This window comes from Zea mays, chromosome 3, assembly GCF_902167145.1.
Source record: "Zea mays cultivar B73 chromosome 3, Zm-B73-REFERENCE-NAM-5.0, whole genome shotgun sequence".
NCBI lineage: Eukaryota > Viridiplantae > Streptophyta > Magnoliopsida > Poales > Poaceae > Zea > Zea mays.
In genome coordinates this window covers 211,046,314-211,071,736 of record NC_050098.1, presented here as the reverse complement: position 1 = coordinate 211,071,736, position 25,423 = coordinate 211,046,314, and the positions used below count along the sequence as shown (strand labels likewise).

At 48.3% G+C, this 25,423-nt stretch overlaps 1 protein-coding gene and 3 pseudogenes across 1 annotated transcript; 1 reads left to right on the top strand and 3 right to left on the bottom strand.

Moving 5' to 3' along the window:
- The first annotated feature begins 377 nt into the window (after positions 1–377).
- On the top strand, positions 378–2,221 carry LOC103652529 (demethylmenaquinone methyltransferase-like; annotated as a pseudogene).
- Positions 2,222–3,776: 1,555 nt separating this feature from the next.
- Positions 3,777–5,284, bottom strand: LOC103652528 (putative pentatricopeptide repeat-containing protein At5g52630; annotated as a pseudogene).
- Positions 5,285–7,600: 2,316 nt separating this feature from the next.
- LOC109945204 (lysosomal Pro-X carboxypeptidase-like) lies at positions 7,601–9,391 on the bottom strand (annotated as a pseudogene).
- Positions 9,392–14,199: 4,808 nt separating this feature from the next.
- LOC103651296 (EEF1A lysine methyltransferase 1) lies at positions 14,200–15,022 on the bottom strand. Its single transcript, XM_008676917.2, has 2 exons — positions 14,522–15,022; positions 14,200–14,403 (listed from the first exon to the last, which is right to left on the bottom strand). The coding sequence occupies exons 1-2, from the start codon at positions 15,020–15,022 to the stop codon at positions 14,287–14,289; spliced, it is 618 nt and encodes a 205-aa protein (XP_008675139.1). The 3' UTR covers positions 14,200–14,286.
- Positions 15,023–25,423: the final 10,401 nt, after the last annotated feature.

Here is a 25,423-nt window from a genome sequence, read left to right as displayed (position 1 = left end):
AGGAGGTTGACAGTAGATTGCAATAATATGAGTAAGTTTTTTTCATTACTTAGTTTGTATTTAAAATTGTAGAATACGAGAAAGGTTTTTTGACACTCACTATTTCGACATATGGGTTTTCTGTATATCTCTATATTTGTTTAGTGCTTTGCTGGGCCAGGGTCTTAGGTTGGTAGATTTACATTTACCTCCACTGCTTTATGAGGTTCAGCCTTATCGATTACCCCTTCAATCCTGAAACCGTAGCGTGATGCTTCTAATTGAACAACAAGCTACTTAAATTATGGAAATTATGTATGTATTTTAATGAATTATTAGAAGGGTCACTGTGGTGAAAATTTGTATCTTTCCGTTTGAGGTTTTACCTGAGGGGGCACTGGATTGGCCGCGCGTGGTCCGACGAGGCCACGCTGTCGCGTCTGGTTGGCGCGCTCATCGCGTTCAAGCCGCTCTACTCGGTATTGAAACTCGCCTCCCGCGAGGTCATCATCAGGTAGTCGTACAAAACAGAAACCTCTGCCGCTCTTTCTAGACATTTATGCAGTTCTTCACTTGTTCTCCTTGGGGATGGAGGAGATGTCGGTGAGAGAATGCATGCGTGTAGGACGGCGGAGAAGTCGAACATCCCGTGGAGGGAGATGACGAAGGAGGTGCTGGAGTCGGATGTGTGTGAGGTGTTCGAGAGAATCCAAGACCCAAACCTCGTGTACCCTGACTGTCAGCTCACTTCCCCTTGCCTTGCCTTTTCTTTCCTTTCCTTTCCTTCAAATTGTCAGTTCTGTTGATTAATTAATTTCACCATTATATTCAACCAAAATATACCCTACATGAAGTAAAGTAAACTGGAGTGACATATTGCTAACGCCTCATTTCTCTTGATAAGACTATCTCAACCCATTTCATGCCTACGATGAAGGGAATCTATCATGGCTGGTAATTCACTTTTTATTTGTTGTTGTCAGCTTCTCATTGTTTTCTTATGTACTCTGATAATCTGCAGCTCAACTTTTCGTAACAATCCTAGGTTACCGTTCTTTCTCTAAAATCTTGAGAATGTGACGCCGTTGAAAAAAAACAGTTGAATGATATCATATTTTGTGCACGCTCATACTGACAATTTGATGTTGAATGAGCTAGGCTGCAGCAGAGGCCGAGCCTGCAACAATGTCGATCACAAAGAGGGCAATACGTGAGGCTACATCAATCGAAGAGGCCAACCAAATCGTCCGCGGCAACTGACTGAATGTAATTGAGGAGCATCATCTGAAGTACTTGGGGAGCTCTTAGGTAAACGACATCCTGGACATTGGCTGCTCTGTTGGAGTAAGCACCAGATACCTCGCCGAGAAGTTCCCATCAGCTCAAGCTGTTGTAAGCCCCGAAATCTCCTTCTGTGCATGGATCATTCACAAGCAACCAATGTTCACCAAAAGAGTAAACTGTAGTAGCGTTTCTGAATGATGCATGGGCTCGACCTATCACCATACTTTCTTGCTGTGGCGGCACAAAAGGAAGAAAAACTGTCACGACCAAAGCCTATTCGCTGGGTTCATGCCAATGGTGAAGTGACCGGGCTGTCTTCAGATTCATTTGACCTTGTCTCCCTTGCTTATGTGGTAAATTTCTACCAAATTCAAAATCTTCTCCTTTATTACAGGGATTTAAAATTTGTAGTAGTGGTTACCACAAATTTATCGCTATATTCGAGATTCTGTGGAGTACCATAACTCTAGAAAAAAAAACCTGCAGTGCCATGAGTGCCCAGCACGAGCGATAACCGGATTGGTGAAGGAAGCATTCAGGGTCCTTCGCCCAGGAGGAACAATCGCCTTAACAGACAATTCGGTAGGAGTTTCTTTTGTCTCGCTTTTCATAGAGTACAAGTGTGCAAACTTGTTCAAGAATCGACTGTAACGTACAAAACTCCATTTTTCATTATAAAATCCTTTGCTGCCGAAGTAAAGTACTTGAGGTAAGCTTCAGCAACCATCAGCAGCACCATATTTCAAGGACACACCTTAGATGGTGACATTTATTTCCATGTATTCCAGGAACTATCCCCAGTTTTGTTCACTCTGATGAAGAGTACCGAGCCTTTTCCTGGACGAGTACTACATGCTGGATTTGGAGGAGACGATGAGAAAAGTGGGGCTTTGTTAACGTTTGCTCCATCCTGACAGACCCCAGGCACAGAATAGTCATTGCAACCGTGCCTTACTAATTGGGTCAGACCATCAAATTCCAAGCCTGGCCGGTGTACAACAATTTATTTTTTGAAATTTTGTATCCTTACTGGGATGGTTGCACTTGTATAAAGTAGAGCAATCTGAGTAAAACAACAAATCGAAGTACACCAATTTACCTTCCACGCATGGACATTATGAAGTCCAACACTAGGACTGTTATGATCAGATGATTCAGGGAACCAATCTAAAAAAACTCATGTGATATTGTAGCCAGGAATCACTTTCATGAACCTTAATTAACTCTGAAATATTTATCAGCTGGTACCCAACCAATCAGCATTGCTGTATAAATCGAAAATAAAACATCCGAGACTTATATCAAATTGCACAAGAGCTGGTGCTGCCAAGCGTATATGTGATTTTGGGTTAATAATTCTCAGAAGGCTGGAACAGAGGTCTTAAGTAAATATTGTGCAATGGAATTTAGCTGATCGAATCAATCGTGTCATCATGGTTACCCATGAGGCCATGACATAACAATTCTGACAGTAATATGTTTTTCTTCAACTCAACTATGAGTTAGCTACTTCGATGTCACCTTCAGTTTGTTGTTGGAGCATCTCCAACAACCTTCAAAACTGGTTTATTAAAGCATGACCTTAGAATAGGTTGACTTAATAGTTCATGAATTGTTGTATTTGGTGAATAGCTGATTGATAGATATCTTATTAATGCATTGTTTTTAACACGTGCAATTTTGTGGCTTAGTTTTTCAATGAATCTCTTCCTTCTCTATGATCAGCATGTTGTATTTGAAGAGCAATTTGGCAGTGGGAGATTGTTGGCTTGCATTTATGCTCGTCATGGGTAGTGTGGCCGAGCTGATGGGTAAGGACTACTGGACCATTTCACCTCGCTTCAGTAGCTTACAGTTTCCACCTGAAATTTCCTGGCAGTTGCTGGGCATTTCTTTTTATTGTCTAGCTACATCCTCGAGGCTAACTACAGTGGCATTTCCTTTTATTGGCCAGCTACATCCTTGAGGGTAAAGAGCTCGAGTTCTACATGAAGAAGCTCCAGAGGTAAATGTGGACGAGACAACTAACTCTTCCTTATTATTTTATTATTAATTATTAATTGATGCATGTTTGTATCTGGTATCACCCGCAGAAAGTAGAGTTAATTATTGACATTAAATCTTTGATCAAAGCTTGAAGAGGTAAATGTGGACGAGACAACTAACTCTCATGCACATGAAGAAGCTGATGAGTGCCTAATGTTTCTCGGGGTAACTGTTTTATGTTGTTTTTTTTTTCAATTCTATGTCTGGACGCTGAGGACCGGGGACGCCGAGGACCAGGGAGACGACGAGGTTTCGGGGCTGCGTGTGGCGGCCGAGGCGTGGGCGACATTTCGGAGGCAGCGAGGCTTGCGTGAGGGGGCGAGGGGGAGGGAGGCAGAATCACGGTGCACAGATGGTCTACGTTAGAGTCTTGTAGAGTAGTAGAGATTATCGTAATATTATATATTCTCGTTGAAACAGTTGCACATAAGTTATTTTAGTATTCTATGTTTCTGTTGTAACGCACGGTCACTTACATAGTTTAAATATAGATATGAGTATAGGTAAGTTGATGGAGATGATATTCCGAACGTCATCCTCGCCAATACTGCAAACGCATCTTCTTCCTCATTTTGGCATAATGACGCCTATGAGCACTTCGATCGTTATCTAGGTATGAGCTCTTCCTATTTTACCCTTTGCCCACACCGGTAGAATATAGTTGAGCTTGACGGCGTTGTGACAGTGCGGAGGTTCTTCCTGACGTCAAGCGGCGTCCCCTACGACGTGCTCACCAGCCCGAAGGCGATGGCCAGGCGATCGCTGTGGTACATGAGCGCGCGGGCCTTGGCCTCCTCGTCGATGTCGTGGAGCACATGGCACGCCACGTACCCTATCGCGTGGATCTGCGCATGGAGCTCCCGCACCTTCGTGTACGCCTCTCACCGCTTGGCCTGGACCGCCGTGTCATCTTCCCCCGCCGAACGCCGCAGTCCGCTCCTCGAGGACCCGCCGCTTGTCGCCGCGAGCGCCGAGCTTGAGGTACGGTGTGGCGATCCTGTGCAGTGGACGCACCTGAGCGAGGCAGCGATCGCATGTCGGCGTAGGCCTGGAGGAGCGCGGCATGTTCCTCCGGCTCGAGTTGTTCCACGCTGCCTCGTTGGAGCATTTGGTCGAGCAAGCTACCGGCGTCCTCCGGGTTATATTTTCGGTACAACCGCCCGTCGCTGTCGAATCGGGTGGTGGCGAGTACTCGGTGGCAGCCGTCTCCAGTCGAGCAGACCCTTGCATTTTAGTTTCTTTTCTCAATCCTTCGTGCTTAATACAAAACCAAATGTTAGTGATCCTACAATCGAAACTGGATGTTGTAGCTCTGCTGCGAAATCTCAGATGGAAAAAAAGCACAGGAATCTGAGGAAACATGGGTTATGACTATACCTCGACTTGCCATTAGATTTTCTAGTAGTTTCTTAGTTTAAATTGATGTTTTTTTGCATCTATTTGTTGTGCTTAGTATCCGGTCATTTGATTTTCCCCTTCTGTTGGTTGAAGTCCAAGTCCAGTGAATAGGCAGGTTCTGCTTTGTAGCCGAGGAAGTATTTTTGTCACAGACGTACAGGCAATGGAAACTGAGGCCATGACATGAACGACAGGGGCACGGGATGCTCCGGTGCTCCAGATTGGCGGGACTGGCCGACTGGCTCTAGGGACGATGGCGGCCAGGCCGGTGGTGACTTGGGGCGGCGCTGGGGTCTTCTTGACTGGAGAAAGTTGGAACCAGAGTGAGCACGGGGCAAAATCGGAAGAGCATGTCCCTTGAACACGAGCAACTAACTAACGTTCGTCTTTATACCAAAAGGAGCATAAATATGTCTTCCAAGTATACATGTCCATACTGGACCGGCCCGTTGGGCAGCACGTGGCCGGCACGCGTTGGCACGGCCCATACCCGACACCACGGCGGCCGTGCCCGTGCCAGCCCGGCACGCCTCCCGTGTCGTGCTTGGGCCTCGATGCCGGCCCACGGTGAAGGCATGAGCACGGGCCCGGTTAATGGGCAGGCCCGACTAGAGCACGGGTCAGCATTTACACGGGGAGGGAGGGGAGGGGCGCGAGGGGATATTTTCCCATTCCCAGTTTCCACGCGCCCCCTCGCATACGCGTCGCACTCGCCTGCTCACGAAACCCTAGCGGCTCTCCATCTCCCCTCGCATACGCCGCCGCCTAGTGCCTCCACTGGTCGTCTGCTCCACCGTCGCCGCCTTCTCCTCGCCTCCCATCCCGGCGTTGATGGTTGTCGGCGAGTCTTCATCGCTGTCCCGCTCGTCCGCACCCCTCGTCTCTCGATCTGCTCGTCCGTAACTGTTCTTTCCTCTCCCTGTCGTTTCTGTAACTGCTCGTCCGCTCCCCTCGTCTCTCGATCTGCTCAAGTGTTGTGCCATCCTCGGTCCGGTAGTCCGGTGTCCCGTAGTCGGTGGATCTGGTGCTCCAGCAGCGCAGGTAAATGTCCGAAACCCTAACCTTCTAGATTGTTTGCTCCATCTCCCCATCTCCGTTACTCATTGTGCTTCAATTTGGTCTTTGGATAAAGATCTCAGGTCGGCGCTTGTCGTGAGGTAGCCGGAGACGCCGACTGCGCGGGTGGTCCGGCGCCGGTGGCAATGTCCATGGATGATGATTCCATGGACGACGAGTTCGTTAAAGCCGCAGAGGCCGAGGAACGGCGACTTGAAACGTTTCCAACCATATCTTGAAGATTTTAGAACTGCAATAACATTCTTAAATGCTTCAAATCAACGTATTGCTTCTTATAAACAATATTGCCTTAGTGTTGGTGTCCGTCCTCGTAAATTTGGAGTGGACATGGATGTTAGATGGAATTCCACTTTTCTTATGCTCAAACATTTGGTTCCCTATCAAAGTACTTTCCCTGTTTGGACCAGAACCAACCATCCTTGCAAAGTTGATGGGTCATTTTTACTGAGTGATAATCATTGGTCCATTGCAGAAAAGTTGTTATCTTTTCTTCAGTTATTCTATGATTCAACTGTGGCATTGTCTGGTGTTTATTACCCTACTTCACCTTTGATGTTGCATCATATTCTAAAAATTGCTAGGCATCTTAATGCATATGAGAACCATGAATTGTTAAGAGATGCAGTTGTTCCTATGAAATCAAAGTTTCTGAAATATTGGAGAGAAATACCCATTCTCTATGCATTTGCTTTCATTCTTGATCCTAGAGCTAAGATGAGAGGGTTTCATAAAGTTCTTCAGAGGTTATCTACTCTAAATGGTACAGATTATAGTAGATTCCCATCATCTATTCGTACTAAACTAACTAAGATGTTTCAGATTTATGAAACCAAATTTGGTGGAGTTTGTTTGAGTACTCAACCAATGCCAGGTGCTGGTTCAGTTAAGGCCATAGAGGCTTGGGATGATATATATGGTGATGATGAAACTTACAGTACTAGTTCTGGTACCTGTACTGGTAGTATACCTGGTGCAGGTACACCTGGTAGTTCATCTTCTCTATCTGAGCTCTCTTCTTACCTAGATAGTGACAATGAAACTAAGTTTGGTCCAGATTTTAACATACTTAGCTGGTGGCAGCGCCATAATCAGACTTATCCAATTCTTTCTATACTTGCTAGAGATATTATGACTGACCCTGTCTCTACTATATCTTCAGAATCCACTTTCAGTCTAGCTAGCAGGGTTCTCGAGGAGCGGCGACGACGGCTGACAACGGACATGGTGGAGGTGCTCTCATGCATCAAGGACTGGGAACTGGCTGACCAACACAAGCAACATACTGTGGAGAAGGAAACTAAGGACCTTGAGGCAGTTTTTGAAGCTATGTATCTCGATGATGAGCAGGAATTATCACCTGGGAGCAAGAGAAAGGTTCAAGAAGGAAGCAAAGATGAGCAAGGGGGAAGGAGGAAGGAACAAACTTGAACTTCTAGTTTTATATCTATGTATACTGTTTTGTAATAACCATGAACATGGACTGTGAACTGGACTGTGAACTGGACTATAAACTTTATAAGGAGCTGGTTGTACTCTTTTCCTTCCTAGGGTTTTCTCACGAGGTGTGAGTTTTTACCTAGGAAGGTTTTTAATGAGGCAGCATTGCACTAAGGCTCCAATTAAATTTTATATTACCTATTTGTCTTATGTTCTGAGTTCTGTGATGTTCTAAGATTTTCATACGGTTGTTCTGAGATTATGTATACTATTTTGGTATCTTCAAAGCTGAATTAAATTGTACTAGGTATATGCTTGTGCGTTGCTACAGAATCAATATGATAAAATACGTTGATTTGTAAAAACCCTAATTGTTATTCTAAACAAGCTGGGAAGAAAATCAAAAGAGCTTGTTTGCTCAATGATATCATAGTATTGGAACCCCTGAACGTGACAATAGCTTACATGTGGCCTGACACCATAGCTTTTGATGCAATCCTCAGCATAGGAAGCACAGTCAAATTTATATGGTGGATACATGCTCCTCTGTTCACTGTAAGACATTGGCATTACCATCTCGGTACAAGCCTGTTTTAAGCAAGAATGAACCATAAGCCACACAATATAGTAGCACACCCTATCAAAGGAAACCATTGCATAGAAACATATTAAAAACTGTTGTTTCAGGACCTGCCAGTCACATCCACCCATTCCATGGGGATCATCATTTAGATCAAAGCAGTCAACAGTGCCAATATAATTGTAGTATACATTTACTCATGCACATATACGTTCCAGAGTACCAGTACCCTTAGGTTGACTGTCGATATTTCTGCATACCTGAAACAGAGAAAGGACAGTATAGTAAGCAGTGGTAAGTAGTATTAATAAAACACATGATGCCTACAAAATGTAAAAGGTAGCTCACAAGAACACGGTTCTCATGATTGCAATGTTGACATGTCACGATTATTGGCCTATTGGGACAGGATGTTGTGAACAATGCAATGGAATAGTAACATATTCAGGAATGTTACTGAAAGTTACTTATTTATTATTGTTTTCAGTAGAAACATGAAGGACAGGTCTGACACAGTGGTGAGAAACCTTTTCACTGAGCCAAAGGTTTTGTGTTCAATGCAGCCTCTCTGCAAAAATGCAGGGATAAGACTTGCCTCGCTTAATCGGTTCTTCTTTCCCCATACCCCAGTGATGTGGGAGCTGCCAGCACTGGGTCCATCCTTTTTCTTTGAGCAGAAGCATACACAGAAATGCGTAGTACGATGTATGGAAATTGATGTTTAAGGACTAACTTTTTAATAGGATTGGCTGGCAAAGGCCTGAGAAATTTTGACGAAAGTGGGTAATCCACCATGGCCAGATAACTGTACGCTGAGCTCAACCAATCTGAAAGGTCTCCACTTGTTTTCAGGGTCCTGTCAAAAAATGCAAACTACTATTAAGAAGAGCTCAGTGTAAAAGGCAAAGAATGAATAGTTTATGGAGATGACTCACTGGCAAAGGTGGAACGTTTTACTTAGTTTCAGAAGACCATCTTGCTTGTTTGCTTGGTCATCTAATTCTTTCCAAGAGTCTTTTATTTTAAGAAAACAGCTTAAACTTTCCCTCTAAACACAACGCAGAAAAAAAATTGTGTCAGATTAGTCGAACAGTTGATAAAGAATGATAGAAACAACAAAAAAGGCACAAGGCAGTAAAATACACACCCTAAAATCATCAGATACGAGATCATAGAATATAGTAGAAGGAACAATGTCCTCAAACTGCAGGATCGGAGCTGATGATGCGAGAGCCCCAATAGCAATATGGGGATATTTGAGTCTTATCCAAGCAGCTAGCACTGCACAATCAATGACATTAGTAGCAGCACATGATTCAAATTTCAATCACAATGAGTGTTAAGCCACTATCATATCAGAACCAAGAAAATAAAATTGGAATGCAAGTTCGCATTGAAATAATGGAGTCGAAGACGGCTCTTACTTCCACCGTATGAGTCCCCAAAGAGCACAACGGGGCTGCCCTCTGCCGATAGGTTCCTCTTGAGATCAGTGAGCTGCACAGCGAAGTCAGCAAGCGCCTGCTTGGCCGTGAGATACGCTAGGGACTTGGAGTCGATGTACGCCTTGGCTTTGCTACCGAAAGGCATGGACTCTCTGTAGTAGCGATGCTGCAGCACAAGCGAGCGTGCACCGCTCGCACCATAAACAATACAACATTTCAAACGGAAATTTCTGTGCCACATATAATGGAAAATCAAACAATGAACCTTTAGTGGTTTACTCCCCGCAAAATCAGAAGATTCCCCTACGTTAAAATCAAATCAAAGTGGCATAAACATTCAGATTAACAATTTTACTCTACAATAAACTTTTTTTACTTATATACTTAACTAATTTTATACAAGTTGACAGGTTCATCAATTCGACCCTCCACCACTGGCATGTGATGGGGCTACATCTGTAAATTGTCTATTGAAATACTACACTTTGCCAATATATATTTACCAAATGAAATACTAACTTCTTTATTTCGAAATTAATGGTGTCTAGAAGAGGGTCAGGTGAATTCTCCTCATGTTCATTCATCGGAGTCAGATTCAGATTCTTGTGTCCTCTCAGATTTGGACAGGGGTGTTAAAATAAAGATTTTTAACTCCTGGTTTTGAGAGAAGAAAAACTCCCATCTTAGAAGATACTTATCTCCTGGTTTTTATCATCGTCATTCTAATGCGGATAAACCAATCCCGAATTCAATTGTTTTGCCTTAAGAAAACAGTGCTAGTGTACAAAAGCTAAAGTTGTTGGCATAAAAACATTAATAAAATAACTCACCGTTACTAAGGTCAAAACCTTTGTTCTTTGTAGCCTCTTCAAGTCATAAACGCTTTCTTAGCCTCTCCTAAAACCTATCCTGCAGATATCACCACCAAATATAGATGATTAAAAAAAGCAAGTTTTGCACTAAAAGAATCACAGCTCAAATATAAAACAATGAAACGAAGGCAAGCATCAAATAAACACGGAGAAAATCTGATAGAGGCAAAAGTGCCACTTAAGTATGCATCATTCAGATTCATGTGCCCCTTCTCCTACCTTCATTTTCAACCACCTTAAAATCACAACTATCACCTATTCACTGGAACTTGTGAAATGTAGAAATGGTGGATACAAAAAAGGGTGAAATGGTAATTGAAAAGCTATATTTCTTTACAATGCAAGGATTTCTACAAGAGGGTGCTTGGGCTACATAAAATATTTTGATGCACATTTCACAAACTTCACTGGTGGTGTGGAGACAATTGAGAACTGTGTTTGTTTGCATGAGGAGGATCATGGGATCCTTTGGAAACACCAAGACTGGAGAACTGGTTTAGCAGAAGTAAGGCGGTCATGGAGGCTCACTGTTTCATTTATCTGTACAATTGCAAACTATGAGTATGGTTTTTACTTTGCTTAACTTTTCCATCGTTTTCTCATAGATATTGAGAAGGAAGCAGACATCATGTGTGGCAGCTCGAACCATCATATCAGACAAGGGCCTAATTGTCCAAAAGTTAGGGTCCTGAAATCCATCAATTAATATTATTTGTTAGCTTTTCTCAAGAAGACATGCTTTCAAAACAACAGAACATCTAATGGTAAGACGCTATAAGAGAAACTAAACACAATGTTATGACCTCAAACTGGAGAGGAGAGAGCTCTCATGTCTAGCGGCAAAGTTGCTTCCGGAGCTTGCGGAGCTTGTGCTTGTTCATCTTTCACTTGTGCTGAGCATAACTGCCTCGCGAACTACTTGCAACTATCAAAAGAACAAATATGGTCAATGATTGAACATCAAACAACACAATACACGAGAAAAAGAAGACATGGAAAATATGTAGTTCTACACGCCTATTGTTGATGCACCATCAGTATTGCACGAATCAACTTGTGCTGATGCTAGTACGTCACCCAAAGTTGCAGTCTGCTTGTTCTTCATCTGCTCTACATTGTCTTGTACCCCCTGTACCCCCTGCTGCCACATCCTAATCTGCACCTCGATCACCTTCTGCTCCTCATATCTAAAACTCCCAACTCCAACCAAAATAGGTGAGCTTGGTATCTAGATGCATCAACAGCAAAAAATGGAGTTCATCTCTAGATGGCAAGAGATAAAATGGGCTCCTTAATTTCAAACATAAGGGTAGAAAATTTTATATATACTGACCAGGGACAGGAGGAAGATGCGACCAATTTGCAAACTGGTTGTCATTTAAGCAAAAGGTAAAATGGATTTAGGCTGTGGTGGGTGACCAATCCTGTTTAATTTGGTCCAGTACAAAAAAGCAACAGATTACCGTCACATCATAATCCACAATCTGGTCATCAAAATCAGTGACGCTAAAAGGTTTTCATACAGGTTGTGGATGGGTGACCAATCCTCGTCGACCAGGACTCCATTCCTTCCTTGCACATCATGGATTGCAGAAATCTGCTGCTCATCAGATGGTGATAACCCAACCATTTCATAAATCAAGGAAGCAAGTTTGGAGTTGATGAGAAGCAAAGAAAATAAACCACCATCTGTTGCCTATGAAGAAATTAATGTCAGATGTGAACCATAAATGCAAGCGCAATAAACACAATGTAAAAGAGGTAGCAGTTATGCTGCTTATAGGACACACATAGCACAACTAAAGTAAACAAGTGGGCGACAAATGATTTATGTCAATGATCTGCATCTTCTCTTCAAACAAAAAGAATACACTATGATTTGAGGTTATTTAAGTATTATTATTTCCTTTTTTGTTTGCTTAGCTACAAATATTGTACTTTTTGGAAAAAAAAATATGGTACAACAAATTGCATGGTTCTGTTTGTATAAAAAATGAAATAAACATGTGTACCTATGAAGAAACTAATGCCAGATGTGACCAAATCATAGTGTATTCTTTTTGTTTGAAGAAACTAATGCTCCAGATAGTAAGAAGAAAAACAGTGGACAGATGAAAATGGAATCTTACATTGATAAAATGGAGTAACCAAATGCATATAAGAAGCACGGGCAGATCTATGCACATACTGAATTTTTTTAACACTACATGGCGTATTGATAGTAAGAAGAAAACAAGAGATAGATGAACATGGAATCTTACATTGCCCTGAGCTCGATGCAGTTCTTGATCTTTACAAGGATTGGGTCATGCAAGCTGTTCTACAGAGCTCTAGAAAGAGAGGAATGCACATCCATGAGTAGGCAGCAGCATAAATACAAGATTCATCTCATACATATCCCTATTCGGGGTGGGTTATTTCTACTCATAGAAGTAGAACAGAAGGCATGCTAGATTTTGATAAGCACCTAGGTTAGGTATACACTATTTCCAAAATTGTGTACATATAAAAGGTAAAAGTGGCTTGCAATTTGGAATGGCAGGAGCCAGGAGTATTTATTTAGGCTTTTAAGTCACATGCACATACAGAAGGTAGTGCATAAACTCCACTAAATCATTGTCTCTATGTATGTAAAATTGTGGTGGTTAATAACAATAACTAAGACATTTTCTAGTAGTACCATTGTCATCTCTACATGGAGCTTAAATAATGAGCTAGACATAAAAAAGACGTTGACCTTTCTTAGCTCGCTTCCCCGGACTCCCGACTAATGGGCACATGAAACCTAGGAGAGACAGAGCTAACTTGAGATTGCCTTGGATTGCAGAACCACATTTCTCACTCAGAATTCAACTTTACAGGAATGCTAATAAATGACCATGTTCCTTAGCGTGTACCTCCAGTTTGTCCCAAGAACTTCTTGTCTTGTCCAATGCACAAAAGCATAATAGAAGAACCCAACACTGCCAGCCCGCCTACAACGCATGCGATCCTTTGCACATAACTATACAAAGAAAAACAGGATCAGCTGATGTTGCCTTTTCCTAGCAAAAGAAAATAATAATAATAATAATAATAATAGTATGCAATTTGGTCATTCTCTTCAATAACAGTGTTCCATTGCTTTGTTTGTGCACTATTTGGACCACAGACTGAAATATCACAAAAAGACATTCCAAACGAAATAGCAGATACTGACATTCCATAATACCATATCTAATACATATGGAGTATGAAACATATTTGTCTTCCCTGTGTTGCTAACATGTCAAAATGATTAAACATGTCATGGTGTCACTTATTAATAGTATGTTTCATGATTCGTTGGATAAAAGAGTAAAGTCTATTGGCTTTACTGCATTAATATGTTTCATGCAGTAAAAAAACAGAAGGTTCTGAACAGGCGCCGAGGTGGAGAACAGACTCAACAATATACGCGCATCAATCAGATCAAGGCATCTAGCCAAAAAACACGCACACCTCTAGTCCTACAAAACTGAACTTGATGAGTGTCTGTTAATATCCGCAACCAACAAACGCACGGCAAACATGTCACGGAGCCACACATCATGGACAGATCGACTAATGCCACCGCTCAGATCCCTCGACGCGCCCAGATCAATCAAACCAAGCAGCGGCTCAGGAACCGGAGCACTTGAAAAACGAAAATGCGGGGTGAATGGAGATGGAGGCATGGAGCAGACAGACGTACCAGTGGATGCGCCGCTGGGTACGGCCCCCTCGCGTAGCTGCCGTCACTGAGGCCCACGTCCACCTACGCGCAGCCGCACAACACAGTCAGTCCAGATCCAACGTAAAATACAAAACCTGAGGTGAGGAGGCCTTGAGCACATCGACACGCTGAACCGGGAAACAGGCAAACGCTCGAACTTCCGATTTCTAGCTGGGCTGAGCCTTTGATCTAAACAGAAAGAAAAAAGAGGCAAAACCAAATTTACGGCCCCTGGAAGACTCGGTAAAGCAAAAATGTCGAACCTCGACGGTGGGGTTGTCGCGGCTGATGAAGATCTGCCTCGCCTTCACCCACGTGATCGTGACCGCCATCTCCTCCTCTCAAATTTGAAGCTATCATATAGGAATTCCAAACTATAGCTTATTGATTGCAGAACAAAATCAAAATACCAAAGTAAAATCAAATTAATCGCTTTCACTCCACAGAGCATTGCCATGAGCTACAATTACCTGTGAGCAGCAGCAGGAATGAACCTTCAGGCCGTGCGAGGAAAGATACTGTTTTGGCAACCTTTTCCAAGCACTCCTTACTCTGCATCATCAACCAACGAATAATAGCCATTTCTCCTCGATATTTCCTCTCATCTCAAATGTTAAGAACTGATCAAACACTTTTTAATAGGCAATCTCTGGTAGGGTAGAAACAGTACCAGATAGGGAGGGTCGGCTACGATGACTCGGTAGGCGTGCTTCATTGCCGCCGGCAGCTCCTCCGGTCGGTTGTAGTCGTAGAAGGTGAAGTCGCCGCCGTACTGCCCGAACCGCTCTTCGTACTCCAGCAGCTGCGCGGGCACTCCGGGGACCGTCTTCTTCAGGTAGGCGTAGAGCGTCGGGCATGCGATGCAGGCCACGGCACCGGCGGCAGAGCCTGATCTAGAAGGGGAGACAAGGCGGACGACCTCCTCCACGAGCTCCCGCGCGGTATGCTCATCGTACCAGAACTGGCTCAACCGCCAGTCCTCCGGGACCAGCTCTACCCCGTCTTCCCCTCCTCCAGCTTCATTCTGCTCCTCTGGACGATGCTGTCCCGCCAGGAACTCCCGGAGCGCCTCCATCGCCGCAGCGCTGAGTTGAGGCACGTTGTCGTCGTCGTCTTCCTGCTCCCTGACCTCCCCGCTCACTATCTCATCCTCCATACCGCTCGCGGCCATCACATCCACCCAAGAAAGGGCAGACATCACCCAGGAAAATATACGCGCGTCCGAGGAGGAGGTGGCGGCGCATTGCTGGGGAGAGGATTTGCGGGCGCGGATTTGGCGCAGGGGCACGGATGGTGGCGGCGCATTGCTGGGGAGAGTATTTGCGGGCGCGGCGGATTTGCTGGGGAGAGGATTTGGGGACTGCGGACACGTGGATTTGCGGGCGCGGCGGCTGTGCTCGGCTGCGGCCGCGAGGATGGCGGCGGGGACTTCGGGCGCGCGGAGGGAATCACGGGCGGAGCGCGCGATGGCAGAACCAAGCACTGTGGACGCCTACACTAAAGACATAAGGAGTAGTAGAGATTTATGTGTATTTCAATGTACAATCTCTGTGTATAAATGGGAAGTTTCTGTGATGATACAATTTTTGTGGTTTTTTTGAGATGGCACGGGCCCGGCACGCACTGATGGGCTTACCGTGCTTCAAGCCCGGCCTGGCCCATGTAACAGCTGGCGTGCCGGGTCTGGACTCCTCCTCCAGCGCACGGGCCAGCCCGACCCGGCACGAGAGTGTATCCGTGTCGTGCCTGGGCCCGCCATAGTCGGGCCGGGCCAATGCGTGCTCGGGCCGGGCTGGCCCGGCATGCACAGTTGGACATGTATACTTCCAAGTACGCATGTTCGGAGTATTTTAATGGAAAATAACTCGCTGTGCTAGGCTTGCTGAAAGGGTTGGGAAATACTCCTAGAACGGCAAGTTTGAGAACTACATTTTTCCAAGGGATTCCTATTTTTCTAAGGGAAAAAGAACTAATTTCCTTTGAGAAAATGAAAATCCGGTGAGAAAACGGGGTTCCCAAACTAGCTCGAAAGGCAGGTTTCGCATCGCCTCAATGGCGGGTTGGGTTCGGGTCGGGTCATGGGCCATTTATTACGGCCCGTATCCGGCAAATAGACCTGTGCCTCCCCGTTTGACATGTCGGGTCGAGGGTTTTCGGGTGGGTCGATTTTTTTGTCTTTGTGTCGGGTTTTTCGGGTTGGGTCGGGTTTTAGGTCAAAAATCACGGTCTATATCTGGCCTGTGAATTATTATAGATCAAAATGGCTTGTACCCGTCCATTGCATTGATAGGGTCGGGCAGATTTTTTTTCGAACGGGTCGGGTTGGTCGGGTCGGGTGGCTCATTATCAGTTTTTATAATGGCAAATAAGCCCGGAGTGGAGCCTGTTAGTTACTACTGCTAACCGTTTGATGGGGAAGTGCGTGCATGGCGCCACGACGGTGTGTTGCGTCGGTGGGTCCCAATGTCAGCGATGCGTGACTCTTTTGTGGCGAGGAAGTTGGTGACAGGGGACGACATGGCTTGGACGGCATCACCGGCCCCTCCTGTTTTTGTTACTGTGTTGGCTTGGACGGCATCACCGACCCCTCTTGTTTTTGTTACTGTGTTGTGTGCTGGGCGTGTGAATGTGTGATTCGCGCCTAAGCGGGCCCGAAGGCAAAACGCAAGACAATTTTCGTTTAGATTCGAATTTCGAAAGGTATGGAAATGCAGATTGATGGAACGACTTTTGTCATTTTAATTTTTTAAAAAACAGATTTAAAAAATATCTCACCTGTGAAGCTACGTTCAGTTGATAGGTTAATGGTGTGTTTGGTTTGTGGAGTCACTCTATGCTTCATAAGTTGATGTATCATAAGTTCATTCCATCAATTTTGGTGGAATCAACCCGCTCCTCATGTATATACTAATTATTAGCTTATGATGAATTGGATGATAATGGATAAACACATTCTATTCCACAAACCAAATAAAAAAGTAAGGAGTGAGAAGAAGATGAATCACTTCATTCCTCAAACCAAACACACTATAAATCGTCAAAGGTATCTTTCAGCGTCTGAAAAAAACTACTCCCTCCGCGTCGTCAAATAAAAAATGGAGGTAGTATATTCGTAAAAACTGCCATTATATATTTTAACAATTCCGACATAATTTAACATTAGTTCATCAATCCCATACTCTCGGGCTTTATACCACGTACCTGCCTGGACTTTTTGTTAGGGTAAAGGCCTACTTATAAGGTGATGCTTGGTTCACATATCCCTACTACTATTAAGAACCAAGAGTGGGCGCACGCGATACCATGGTTATGCCACCCACCTGCCCCGCTGCCCGTGCCCCTGCGGCCCTGCCCCCGCCCTTGCGACGCGCTCTACCCGTCGCCACAGAGCAGGCGACGCCAAAGCTTGCCCCTCCCCGCCGCATCCCCCCCCCCGAGATTGCCGCACGTTGTGGCTCGAGTTCCATGCCCCCTATCCCCTCCCACCCCGAGATCGCCTCCGATCTGTCCTGCTAGGAGGTCCGCACCCCACCCCATCCCTAGATGCCCACGTGCACGATGTCAGGTTTCGCCTGCCTCACCTCCCCGCTGCCCCCATTTCTTCTCTGCCAGCTCTCGTTCTCAACCTCGTCCCTCGTACCCGTAGTCAACCTCGAAATCAAGGCAGCGTGGACAATGCAAGTGCCGAGGTGGAAGCAGGGCTGGCTCTAGAGGCGACGCGCTCGCATGATGGGCACATGGAGAGGGTGGTGGTTGGGAGGCGCATGAAGAAGGGTGGCGCCGTATTGAACGCGCGCAGCTCTGCACAGATTGCTCCTTGGAGAAGCGCAGATTCTTGCATGCGGACGCGCCCTCGTCCTCATCGCACACACGAGACAAGGACCACTCGCTGCTGCCCTACGTCGTGGCGGCCTTGGCGTGGGCCTGTGGGCCACCCAGGTCCAGCGGGAAGGACCCCACACTTTCGTTGGACGAACGACGACAAGGCTATCGCGTCCGTGTCCTCGTCGTCATTCTTTAGTGCTAGGGCGCTCCCTGCCACCTATGGCGCCTGGTTCACGTCGTAGTGACAGCACGACGAACAGGAGTGGTCGCTACGGCGGCGGCACGGTGGCCAGGTGCTGCGTGGTGCCTCCCCCACACCTGTTGACCTAGGATTCACCATAAGATAGGGACAGGACACCAGCTCCGAGCAAGACAGGGTTTCGACCTACAGGATAAGAGGTCTAAGGTAGCAGTGTCTGCCTTTGTTATCATTTGTCCTATGTGGAATCATCAATATTCAGATCCGTGTCAATTTTTTTGCACTTCATATAACGTGTTTGTTCTACAGGATTGAAAAGTTGGTTTCAGGTTCTTGCTGACTTCCTAGCAAAAAAGATATTAGGAACTAGAACGATGTTGTTGTTTTGTTCCATCACTCCCTGCTAGTTGTGGCTCTATTCAATCCACATTTGCATTGTGTGAGTCCACAATAAACTTATTTTCCCTTGCAGTTATACAACAATTTCTCTAATATGTCATCTTGCTGATATGCTAGAACAATAAGAGCCTACACAACTAAAATGAACCCTCTTAAATAGCTACCTTCTTTTTGTAATTGCTAATAATAAAGGTGATGTTTCTATAGAAAAAAGCTCATTAGTCTGAGCTAGAATGCTTGATGGAATTGATGGCTGCAATGCAAACAATGTTGATGCTTGCATCCAAAAAGTTCATTTCTATCACCCAAAACTGGGTGACATCAGGCAAAGCCCACAGATGCAATATCACTCCATCTCACTCGCTAACTAGGGATGTTCCTTCTAAACCCACCATCCCGTTTTAGCAGTGTTTCCGTTGGATTGGACAGGGCTACACTAGAGCCATCGTCCTTAGCAGAGTCGAGAGCCAAGCCTGACAGTTTCTCGTCAAGGTAAGCATGCACTGTGCACGAAATGGGGTGGAGTAGACGCAATCCCATCGGATCGAGCCCAACACCACGGCGAGAATAATCCATCACGAAATAAAGAGGGGGCGTGAGGTGGACTCCAGGATGTAGGCGCAAATGTCACCGGTGATGGCCAGGGGTTGCGGCGCCGCTGCCATGGCAAGGGATTGCAGTGATTTGGGTGCCATCTTAGGCCATGCTACCGGTGTGGCGTCGCTGCGAGGGCACGACCATGGGAGCCAACACATTTGACCTCCGCTCTAGGAAGGCTACTATAGATGGACATATAGGTGTACATTCGGGCCGCTCGGTCCGGCCCAAGCCCAAAAAGGCCCGGTCCGTTTGAATTTTGGGCCGGGCCGAGCCAACCCACGGGCCCACAGCATGGCATGTAATTATTTAAACGTGCCGGGCTCATTTCGGGCGTCCCAAAATTATGAAGGTCGAAATTCAATTTTGGCCCGAAATTCACATGAGAGCCCTAAATTTAAAACAAATTTAATAAAACAAATAAAAGATAATACAAATAAATTTTACCAAAGCAAACTTAATATTTGTATTAAGTTACTAGAGCTATGCACCTCGTTTACAAATCATTTTGTTAGAAGAAAAAAGAGTATAATCAGCTATATACAAAGTTCGTAAGTTCTGTTCATTATCTAATGTTCATAACAAAAGTAAAATTACATCACATAATCTATTTCAAAGCTACAAAAACAACTAACTAGCATTATCTCTAGCTTTGTGTTCTTTATCAAGTACATGAAAGTGTGGAATGAAGTGTGGTTTTAATAAATATATGGGCCTTTTCGTGTCTCTATATGGGCCATTTCGTGCCTACCTTGAATGGGTCGTGCTCGTGCCCGCCCATGGGCCGCGACCTCGGCCCAAACCCGACCGGATATATCGGTCCGACCAGACACTAAAATATTTTGGGTCGTGCTGTGCTTTTTTCGTGCTTCGGGCCAGCCCATCAGGCCCGACCCAAATGTACACCCATAGATGGACAAAGCATCAGTTCTAACCCTAGTGTTCTGGTGCATTCTTGTGTAACTTTGCCCTTTCTTTTGTGTTAAGATTTTGTTCATTGGGTCAGTGTAGGCTGTCAGGGATTAAGGTTAGTGATTCAATTATGCTCTTTGTATTGTTCTTATGGTTGAGTATGGTGTTTAACACTAACTACAAGATAGGTCAAAGCAGAATTGGAAGACCAGCTTCGCTACACAGATATATGCCATTTTCTTGATGAGGAGTTCAGTGATTTCAAGGCACTATCTAGAGCAAGTGGAGAATTAAGTGATTTTCAGGAGCTCCTACGCTATCTATATGAACTAACGTAAGTTCAACTAGTAACAAGTAAATATTGAAAACCACAATGATTATATGGTGAACTGATGTTCCTTTTTCTAATGCAAGCAAAATTGTAAACTCTTCACTTTCCCTTTCGTTTCAGTTTTTCTGATCATAAGTGGGATGATGCAAACTACATGGAGGCCAAACATATCAACAAGTATTTGACAAGAGTGATGTACATTAGACGCGACAAGTCTGATCCTCTCTGCTAAATGAGTTGTGTTAACAACGTAAGAGTGATTAATGTTTGCGGTCATTTTATATTGCACATGAGTTCCACCTAGCACTATTTAAGAATATGCTTGGTAACTATACTCATTTGTATTTTCTCACTACGGTATTGTGGTTTAAGCAATTTTGGCATCAGTTAAATTAACATGTGTCGGCGTTTCGACCCCGGGGGGTCCCTGGACCGACGAGTAAATTGTCGCCGCGTGCCCCAGCCCAGATGGGTCGGCGCGAGACGGAGCGCGAAGGGGGGAAAAGTCGGAGGGAGACAGGCATAAAAGGGGAAACCCGCGGCCTTCGTGTTTGTCCTGCGCCCAGGTCGGGTGCGCTTGCAGTAGGGGGTTACAAGCGTCCGCGCGGGAGGGAGCGAGAGGCTTACGCGCGCGCCGTCCCGTCCTTCCCCGCGCGGCCAACCCTCTGTAAGAGGGCCCTGGACCTTCCTTTTATAGGCGTAAGGAAAGGGTCTAGGTGTACAATGGGAGATGTAGCAGTGTGCTAACGTGTCTAGCAGAGAGGAGCTAGTGCCCTAAGTACATGCCGTCGTGGCAGCCGGAGAGGTTTTGGCACCCTGTTTGTGTGATGTCGTGGCCGTCGGAGGAGCGCTGGAGCCTGGCCGAAGGACAGCTGTCGGGGCTATCGAGTCCTTGCTGACGTCTTCTTGCTTCCGTAAGGGGGCTGAGAGCCGTCGTCGTCATGGAGCACGCGGGGCGCCATCATTATTTGCTTTGCCAGGGCGAGCCAGATGGGACGTCGGTCTTGTTCCCCGTAGCCAGAGCTAGCTAGGGGTAGGGTAATGATGACCCCTCCTGTAACGTGGTCGGTCCGAGCCCTGGGTAGGGCGAGGTGGAGGCTCCTCCGAGGTCGAGTCGAGTCTGTCTTCCGAGGTCGAGGCCGAGTCCGAGCCCTTGGGTCGGGCGAGGCAGAATTCGTCGTCTTCCGGGGCCGAGCCCGAGTCCGAGCCCTGGGGTCGGGCGAGGCGGAGTTCGTCGTCTTCCGGGGCCGAGCCCGAGTCCGAGCCCTGCGGTCAGGCAAGGCGGAGTTCGTCGTCTTCCAGGGCCGAGCCCGAGTCCGAGCCCTGGGGTCGGGCGAGGCGGAGTTCGTCGTCTTCCGGGGTCGAGCCCGAGTCCGAGCCCTGGTTCGGGCGAGGCAGAGTTCGTCGTCTTCCGGGGCCGAGCCCGAGTCCGAGCCCTGGGGTCGGGCGAGGCGGAGTTCGTCGTCTTCCGGGGCCGAGCCCGAGTCCGAGCCCTGGGGTCAGGCGAGGCGGAGTTCGTCGTCTTCCGGGGCCGAGCCCGAGTCCGAGCCCTGGGGTCGGGCGAGGCGGAGCTTCCTATGGCGCCCGAGGCCGGACTTGGCTGCTGTCAACCTCACTCTGTCGAGTGGCACAGCAGTCGGAGCGGCGCAGGCGGCGCTGTCCTCTTGTCAGGCCGGTCAGTAGAGCGGCGAAGTGAATGCGGTCACTTCGGCTCTGTCGACTGAAGGGCGCGCGTCAGGATAAGGTGGCAGGCCTTCTTTGCATTAAATGCTCCTGCGATACGGTCGGTCATCGTGGTGATTTGGCCAAGGTTGCTTCTTAGCGAAGATTGGGCCTCGGGCGAGCCGAAGATGTGTCCGTTGCTTGAGGGGGCCTTCGGGCGAGACGTGAATCCTCCGGGGTCAGCTGCCCTTGCCCGAGGCTGGGCTCGGGCGAGGCGAGATCGTGTCCCTTGAGTGGACCGAGCCTTAACTTAATCGCACCCATCAGGCCTTTGCAGCTTTGTGCTGATGGGGGTTACCAGCTGAGATTAGGAGTCTTGGGGGTACCCCTAATTATGGTCCCCGACAGTAGCCCCCGAGCCTCGAAGGGAGTGTTAATACTCGCTTGGAGGCTTTTGCCGCACTTTTTTGCAAGGGGACCGGCCTTTCTCGGTTGCGTTTTGTTCCGGTGGATGCGCGCGAGCGCACCCGCCGGGTGTAGCCCCCGAGGCCTCGGAGGAGTGGTTTGACTCCTTCGAGGTCTTAATGTGTTTCGCGATGCTTCGGCCGGTCTGGTTGTTCCCTCATGCGAGCTGGCCGTAGCCCGGGTGCACGGTCGGGTCCCAAGTTCTCGGGCTGGTATGTTGACGTTGTCAACGGTTTGGCCGGAGCCGGGTTTGCGAGAGCAGCCCCCGAGCCTCCGCACAGAGCGAGAGGACGGTCAAGGATAGACTCGACTTTTTTACATACGCCCCTGTGTCGCCTTTCTGCAAGGAGGAGGGGGGAAAGCGCCATGTTGCCCTTGGAGGGCGTCGAACATGGTGTCTCCAGTGAGCTGCTAACGGGTAATCCGAGTGGACGCCCGTGCCCCATTTGTTAGGGGTCGGCTAGTGGCGCGGAGGCGCGCTCCAAAAGTACCTGCGGGTGATTTGCCGGACCCGGTCCCCTTTTGATGGGGTCCGAGGGCTCGATGCCTCCCTCTGATGGCATTCTGTTACAAAATCGTTCCCGTTGGTCTCAGAAATGTCCTAGGGTACCTCGGGAGCGTAGCCCGAGCCTTGGTTATGTATTAAACGTACCCAGGGTCATCCCTCGCTCTGCGTCTGAGGCGGATGTGAACCCTTCGACGGCCAGCCTACGAACCCCTGATCAGTAGGGGGCACGGAGCCCGAGTGGCCTGAGGCGGCCGTTGAACCCTTCCGAGGGGCCAGCCTTCGAACCTCTGACCAGTAGTGGGCGCGGAGCCCAAGCGCTCTGAGGCGGCTGTTGAACCCCTCCGAGGGGCCAGCCTTCGAACCTCTGATCAGTAGGGGGCTCGGGGCCCGTTTTCCTTCGCGGAGAAGGATCCCTTTCGGGGTATCCCCTTTCCCGGTCCCTGTTATAAGAGAGAGAAAGAGGAAGAGGGAAAGGATACGAAATCGAATGACGTGGCACACCTTTTTTGACGCGGTCATTAGGGCGGAGGTGAAGCGTCGCCTGCTTCGCCCGCCAAAGGTGCCACCCGTCCTATCGCAGAGTTAATGCGACAGGACGAGTGGTTCACGGGGCGGCCGTTGCGCGTGCGCGAGCCGTTCGAGGAACGGGCGTTTCGCTTTGAGTTTTGAACCCCGCGGCGGGTTCGGGCGAAGTGTTGAATGGGTCTCGCCTGGGTCTTTATATATTCGGGAGAGGGACCGGTGATGGTTTTTTTACTCTTGCTACTTGCCTCCTTCTTAGGTTTTCGCAACCCGAGGGAATAGCCAGAGAAAGGAAACCGCTCACCCAGTCCTTTCCGTCGCCATCTCTTCTGCTTGGTGATGGCCGACCGGGTGACCATTGTTCCGCCGCGCGACCCGTGGCCTTTCTCCACCGTCACGGCGGATGACCTGGAGGCCCTTGTCGTTGAGGGTTTGCTTTGCCCTCTCTCCAGTGACTCGCAGCCGGAGTGGATGCCTCCCCCGAGCGGAGCCGCCCCGTCCCCGTCGCCGGGGTATGTCGTGAGCTTCGTCTCCTTTCGCGAGCGGGGGTTCGGAGTGCCGGCAAGCCGTTTTATGCGGTCGATTCTGCATGTCTACAGGGTGGAGCTGCACAACCTCAGTCCCAACTCCATCTCGCAAGCCGCCATCTTCGCGGCGGTTTGTGAAGGATACTTGGGGATTGACCCTCACTGGGACCTATGGACTCATTTATTCTCCGCGGAGCTTTTCGCCTCGCCGACGGGGGAGAGAAGGGTCCGCACGGCAGTGTGGGCCGGTGGCTGCATCCTCCAGCTGAGGCAGGCATGGGCGCCGCAGTATATCCTCGCCATCCTTGCATCCTCGAACAAAGGGTGGCAGCGCCGGTGGTTCTATCTCCGAAATGACGACGGGAGGCTCCCATCATTTTCTCAGCGAGTGGTGACCGCCGCCGCCGATATCTGGCGCTACGGGACCCCGCGCGACAGACAGAAGAATCTCCAGCCCCTTCTGAAGGCCCTGGAGGAGTTGTGGAAAGGAGGGCTCACCGCTGCGGGAGTGGTTGCCGCCATTCATCGCCGAAGGGTGCTCCCCTTGACGGAGCGGCGGCTACCGCTTTGGGATATGACGCCGGGGGCCGACTTGGAGGGTTTGCCGATGTCCTCGGATCCCCTTCCCGTCGACGACCTCCACAGGCGGGTAGTCGTCACGTTGGGGAAGCCGGACGCCGGCGCCCTTTCCCAGCCCTCGATGCGTCCCGACTGCGGGTGTGTGTCCCTGGTGAGTGTCCGCTCCTTCTTTCTCCTTGCGTCGGATTGCCCTTGGTTCTCACAGCCGAGACTTTTCGTCTGTCTCCAGGAGGTAGGGCATCACAAGCCTTCCCGGCCACCGGTCCCGGAGGACACGGTGGACCGAGCTGCACGGAGGGTTGCCGCAGAGAAGAGGAAGGAGAAAAAGGACGCGAAGAAGGCTCGGGCCCGCGAGCGGACGCGGGCTCGGGACGCCTTGGAAAAACTCCGTCGTCGGCAGGAGAGGGATGGGCTCCCGAGGGAGCCGTCGCCGGAGACGCCTGACGACGATGACGACGAAGACGTCGATATGGCTGCCCGCCTTGGCCTCAGCTCGGATCTGAGGCTGGGCCAGGGGTCGTCAAGCCAGCCCTCGAGCGGGCTGGTGCCGTCGGTATCCGGGGCCGGGACGTCAGGGTCCCGGTCCAAAGAGCGGGGGCGGACCGAGGGGGTACTTGACCCCTCGGCCGGGGAAGTTGAGGTGACCCCGGGGAGTCAGGCCGAGCTGCCTGTTCCCCGAGAACCGTCGCCCGTGCCGGCTGCGCAGGAGGACGATCCTCAGGTTGACGTGGCTGCGCCTGGGCAGTCCGTCTCTCGGGCGCCTAAGGCAAGGATGGTACCGAAGGTGGCAGCGAGGCAGACCTCGGTGGTATCTTCGGGGGTCGAGGTTCGAGAGACCTCCCCACAGGCACGGTTGATTATGGCCCGGAGTGGGTAAGTATCTTAGGATATCTTCGTCCTGGCTCCTCCTTCATATGTCCCGACCCTGATTTTCCTTTTCTCCTTAGCAAGCGGAGTCACGGTTTGACCGATCTGGCTCCCCGAAAGGTCCTCAAGACGGCGTCGGCTTCCGCAGCTAGCGCCGCGCCGGGCCTCGCCGGCCAGCT